General features: G+C 35.1%; 1 protein-coding gene across 3 annotated transcripts in view; it reads right to left on the bottom strand.

Annotated features, from left to right (window-relative positions):
* Positions 1-541: 541 nt before the first annotated feature.
* Positions 542-6,000, bottom strand: part of LOC110007350 (mediator of RNA polymerase II transcription subunit 15a-like) — a 29,530-nt gene continuing 24,071 nt past the window's right edge. The window contains exons 1-2 of one of the 3 annotated variants that reach the window (XR_002281072.2): positions 5,160-5,372; positions 542-896 (exon numbers count right to left, since the gene is read on the bottom strand). Coding sequence is in view for 2 of the 3 variants with exons in the window: in XM_088869812.1 (XP_088725938.1) it covers positions 3,955-3,967 (13 nt within the window). In the remaining variant the exon portion in view is untranslated. Of the gene's footprint in view, positions 897-3,901; positions 3,968-5,159; positions 5,373-6,000 lie in introns of those variants that run through there. The other 2 variants (XM_088869812.1, XM_088869813.1) reach the window with 2 other exon arrangements.

Below are 6,000 nucleotides of genomic sequence, written 5' to 3'. Positions count from 1 at the left end.
GCTCACATGGCAGGTTCATAATTCTTTTGGGATCTTGTACATGAAAAACTCTTTAACCAAACCATCGACTGGATTGTAAGACACCTGCAAACCGAGCTGATCTACCAGAAAGAAACGCAAGATTTCATCTGAAAATTTTCAGATATGGCTCACATTGAAAAAAACGCAGTAATCTTTATGCCATTTGTAGATTATCCATATGAAGACATTAAAGTTTATTCCCAGAGGTGCCCACCTCATGCTGGCAAAAGAAATCTCCATCCACATGGGGGGAGAAAGAGTCCAAATGCACATACACGCAAGGCACAGAGAGAACCAAGCGGGCTTCAACAAAGCGAAGGCAAGAAGGCATCTCCTTCCACATGGAGAATAAGGAGTGTGTTAAAGCAAAATCATTGCCACCAAATGAACGAAATAAGGCAGTAACAGATGTTACATATCTTAAATCCACATGTACCATGGAAAGGAAGAGGAAAAAAAAAAACTTGAAAGCCGCAGGTTCAGCCCAAAATTAACACTATAAGAGCATTACCCAAAAGTAGTAGAGTAACAAAACAACCATATACTTCTCCCAAAAAGAAAAAATTGTCTCCAGACCAATATACATAATTTCGGGACTTCAATAGACACAGCCATGAAAAAATGCTACAATGCTTATATTGAGTTCTGTCAATCTAGTTAAAGGCGTAGAAAACAATAGTACCAAAACTATGGATAGAGTACCAATCAAATACAAAGGATCCCAAAAGGTATTTTACAAGTTGCAGCAAATAATCCGAAGTCTATTACTTGAGATACAAGTTCTAGCCATTGACTGCTAACACAATTGCCTCATGTTTCCACCAATGGGTTATCTTTTAAATCATTTGCAGCTTTCACTTTCTGCAGCACAAAATCTGCAAAAAGACAAGGTAAAATAATCAGCAAATATAAACTCCAATCTTTTATAGAAGAATTGGAAATAGAAGATGATAAGAACATGCACGGATAATGAAAAAGATATTGTTTAACATAATACGTTCAAGGAATTCATATCTTCTCGATTTACGAATAACTGATGCTATGATGATAAAAGCAGATCCCAAGAGTCAAAAAATTATATCTAAAACTTACATTTCACAAGTGAACGGTATCACCTTCCTTTGATAAGAACACTATAATAAGAATATAAACCAACCAGGCTGCAAGTCAAACTTTTAATTTGAAATATACTTTGATGGACACAACAAACTCAGCACTTCACTAGTTACCACTCATATATGAATGGATTTGATGTGACTGAATCTTACCATCAACTCACTTTTGCTGCCTTCTTATGGGTTCGAAGTGTACGACATGTTTTTTCCTTAGCGTTGTAAGACGAAGATAAATTCATATGTTAACATTTAAATTGAAGCTAATACAATTGTAAATCAAATGCATCAACAATAACGAAGATAATACAATTGCAAATCAAAATAATGTAAAGGTATGCAGTTATACCTATCACAAACGAACGACGGGTAATTCGTTTTGTCATGCCCACTGCCATTGCAGACTGCGTATTTATTTTTTTTGGCTTCCATCCCTCAGACCGAGCTTTCATTCTTTTGGTGGTCGATCATCCCTTTGTCCGTGCTCGTGCAGGTTCAAGGACATTACGACAACGGTTACTTCCATTTGGTGTGTTACTACAACTAGCAGAATTGACATCCTCATTGACATGGATCATGACATTATCCTGTAGACCTCTCTTGCACATGAACTTTTCATCAAACTGACGAATTCCATTTTTTATTATAGTCATTACAAACTCATGGCCCTCTATACTTTGTGAAGCACGCTCGGCAAGGGATTGACTTGCCTGTACAACCTCATTATATCTAATGGAGCGTGGTAGTTCAAATGTTATTTGAATTTGTTCCCCCAATGTCATCAAGGAAAACTCCATTCTTTACATCCATGGTCCAATGCTTCATTATATATTGTTGAGGGATATCAAAGACCTCTTTTACCATAAAAATCTTTAATACATACCTACAAAGAAGGCTCATCCTCTCAAAGAAGTGACAAGAGCAAGAAACAAAATTGTCATGGCAATTGAATTTCATTAAGTAGGATTTAGCTCCGGACCCTAGGATTGACACCTTAAAGGTTGCAACCGCTCCATTGTCTTCTACTGTCTCCCTCGTAAAATTAAAGCAATTAGCCACTTCATCCCCAAATATCTTTAAAATTTTTGAAGTATAGATTTTTTATGCATGTGTCTTAATAAAAGTGGTTGTTCGCAAGACTGGAGTAGTTTGAATATCTTTCAAGTCATTTTCCCTCTCTTTTCGCACCTTCTTATCTTTGACTTTTGCAACAACTTCTAACAATATACGCAAGCTTGTTGTGGGTGTTAAGTACATCTTGAAGTATGTATTCATCCCTTCACTCCTTTGAGTAAAAGTCATACCCGCAGTGAACATGCCAGCCAAGTATGCATCAACCCATTGCATGCGACAACCATAAAGCTTACTGAGTCATTCATTGTCTTCCAGGTTATAATTATCAATTATTGATTTCCAACTCGATTCAAATTCTTCAATTGTTTGGCTAGCCACACATCTCCTAAAGGTATCTGAATAAGAAGGATGCATACGCAAGACATGACACATTTTTTCTTTGATCTTCACAAGTATATGTCACTTACAATAATGATTCTTACTTTGATAAAGAACTTGCCTCCTGCATATGAAATTGCAAGATCATAATAAGTGAGAATAACCACCCATGGCTTCCAACTAGTTTTCAAATACCCATATAAATGATTATATCTTCTCGTCAAATATGAGTGCAAATCCAAAGAAAGTTGTACTGAAATAGTGATTTACACCAAGTATAGGTGCAAAGGGCATACCAAACGCATTTGTCTTGTATATGGCATCAAAGGTAACCACATTAGGAAAGCATTAGTAGGAAACTCTAAATGTAGAATCTACCCATAAGATACTGTGAATCTGATCATCATCATCAAATCTCAATCTGTAGAAAAATGATGGGTTCGATTGGTTCTCTTTATAGAGCCATTGCAAAATTAAATTGCCATCTTCTCCTCTAAGTTTTTTTCTAATGCTTGCTATTCCATTTTGAATATCCTTTTGTGTACAAGGGACTAGCCTGCTCTATGAATATGTCATGAATATGTCTAGGCTTAACCATTATCGATCTCATTGAATGTATCAATGACTTTATAGCACTCGATAATGATCAGTGTGTGTGAATTAGACGAGTTTTGCTTAGACTAACTAGCTCATGATTATGATATTTAACGACGTTAATCACTTTCCACTCTCCGTTTTCTTGATTACTTATGCATATCCTAACCTTACACCTACACCTTAACTCAGGGTAAACCTTACCACTTTTATCAGGTTTTTCTTGTTTAAACCCTTTCTTGGAGCAAACTAAACCCTATCGATCTGTTTACCTTTCTTGGTATAAGTACTCCCCCTGCGTCCCCCTGCGAATATCAAAACCTTTGGTGAATGCATAAGACTTAAAGAACTCATATGTATCATCCTCTGATCTAAACATCATTCCTACACTTGGTTCTTCTATTTCTTGACCTTTGTTTGGTGACAATGCTGCCTACATTTGGGCATGTGCTAGATGCCACACAGACTAAATTTGTGGGATCCATCTCAGTTTTTTTACTTACCCGACATGAAACTGCAAACTACACAAATACATATATTTAAACCTTCACTATAAGAATACCAATCATATTTTTCTCTACCCACCTTGCCATATGCAAAAATCGTAAGACATGGATATTACATATTTGTGATATAAACTCAATGCAACTGAAGCGAAAAAATTGCACCAGAATTTAATTCAATTATACTAAAATGAGGATTTATACAATAAGACCATTTACCTTTGACAAAATCTAATAGCATGGGTGTTTCACAAATTCAGTTGAAATTTCTTTCAAAGTTTGAGCCTGGTCAATGGAATAATGCAGCCATCGAATTTCACATCCAAACAATGAGAAACAAGATTGCCACATGTTGTAACAATGAACATCAATCAATAGCAAACTATAAATAATATCTACAACAATACTTCAATATCCTAAATACTGAACAACATTTTTACCTCGATCATTATTCACCAGTTGGAAACTAGAATACACAGGGTTTTGCATCAAATACAGAGAAAGAACCGTATATTTGCCAATAAACAAAAGCAAACTATAAATAATATCTACAACAATACTTGAAAATCCCAAATGTTGAGCAACATTTTTACCTCAATTATTATTCAACGGTTGGAAACCATAATACACAGGGTTTTGCATCAAAAACAGAGAAAGAACTATATATTTTCCAAGAAACGAAAGAAAACTATAAATAATATCTACAACAATACTTGAATATCCCAAATACTAAGCAACATTTTTACCTCGATAATTATTCAACAGTTGGAAACCAAAATACATAGGGTTTTACATTAAATACAAAGAAAACCATATATTTGCCAAAAAACAAAAGCAAACACAAATAGAAAATCTGAGCAAGAAACGAAAACAAAATCTAGGGCAAAATGCTATAAAAACAAAAACAAATATCTGGGCAAAAAATGAAATAACAAAAATCCGGGCAAAAAATGCTACAGAGAAAGAACCATACATACACAGGGTTTTCCTCAGTATTAAGGATATTCAAGAAATGAAAAAAAATCTGGGAAAAAATGCTATAAAAACGAAAACAAAAATTTGGGCAAAAAATGCTATAAAAAAATCTAGGCAAAACACGCTACAGAGAAAGAACCATATATACACAAAGTTTTGTTCAGTACTAGGGATATTCAAGAAACAAAAACAAAATCTGGGCAAAAATGCTACAAAAACGAAAACAAAAATCTGGGCAAACAATGCTATAAAAAAATCTAGGCAAAAAATGCTACAGAGAAAGAACTATATATACACATGGTTTTTACTCAGTATTTGGGATATTCGAGAAACAAAAACAAAATCTGAGCAAAAATGCTATAAAAATGAAAACCAGAGAGAAAAAATCTGGGCAAAAATGCTCATATTGAGTGATGTTCTTTGGGGTTTTGGTATATATCGAGAGTAAAAACTAGAGGGAAAGATGGAAATAGAAAACCAGAGAGAGAGAGCGTTAGCTTACCTTGAGAGGGAGAGAGCTTCTGTGCAAGATACACGGGTTTGAGGAGCAGGGACAAATGGTAGCAGCAAGAAGAGAGCTTGTTTTAGCAGGGATAAGCTGCTATGCGGAGGAGAGAGAATATGCAGCGAGAGGAGAGAGAATACGTAGAGAGAGCAAGAGGAGAGAGAATACGCAGAGAGCGAAAGGAGAGGGAGTACTCGTACCGATTTCTCTGTGGGTGTCACTATCCACGGGATTAAATTTTTTTGTTAACTTTCAAACCAACTCCCCACAGGATGGCATCCTTACCCTCCAAACTCAAAAGTTAAATCAGTGCCGTTGGGCACACCTGAATGCTACGAGCGAGACGGCCAAGCACATCTTTTTCCATATATATATAAGGTGCGGTTTGTATAGAGCCTAGGCTCTAAACAATCAAATTGGAGCCTACCTTCAAATAGCATCGAGAATTGTGGTTTTAATACCGAAAATCTCTGTGATAGCTTTAAAATATATTTTTATCTTTATTTATAAAGTTTAAAGCTTCAAAAAATAGTGTCGATCAACAAATTTAAAAAAACTTGAAACTCTTGAAAATTGACAGTCAAAAAATGCGTTACAAAATATATTATTTTCAAAACTTGAAATCTATTTTTTTTCTCATGTCCATGTATCTTAATGTCAAGAAGATCAATTTGAAGATATTTGGAGCATCAAAACAACCTCTTCTAGTGAAATTTTTGAGGTAGGCCCAAATTTGATTATTTAGAGCATCGGCTCTAAATAAAATTTTCCCATATATATATATATATATATATATATATATATGGGAATGGATTCTGTCAGCCGACGAGCTGACTGT

This window comes from Amborella trichopoda, chromosome 6, assembly GCF_054954075.1.
Source record: "Amborella trichopoda isolate Santa Cruz 75 chromosome 6, AtrichopodaSantaCruz75HAP2 v2.0, whole genome shotgun sequence".
In the NCBI taxonomy this organism is placed as follows: Eukaryota; Viridiplantae; Streptophyta; class Magnoliopsida; order Amborellales; family Amborellaceae; genus Amborella; species Amborella trichopoda.
Note: the sequence above shows the minus strand (reverse complement) of the source record. Positions and strands in the feature narration are given on the sequence as shown.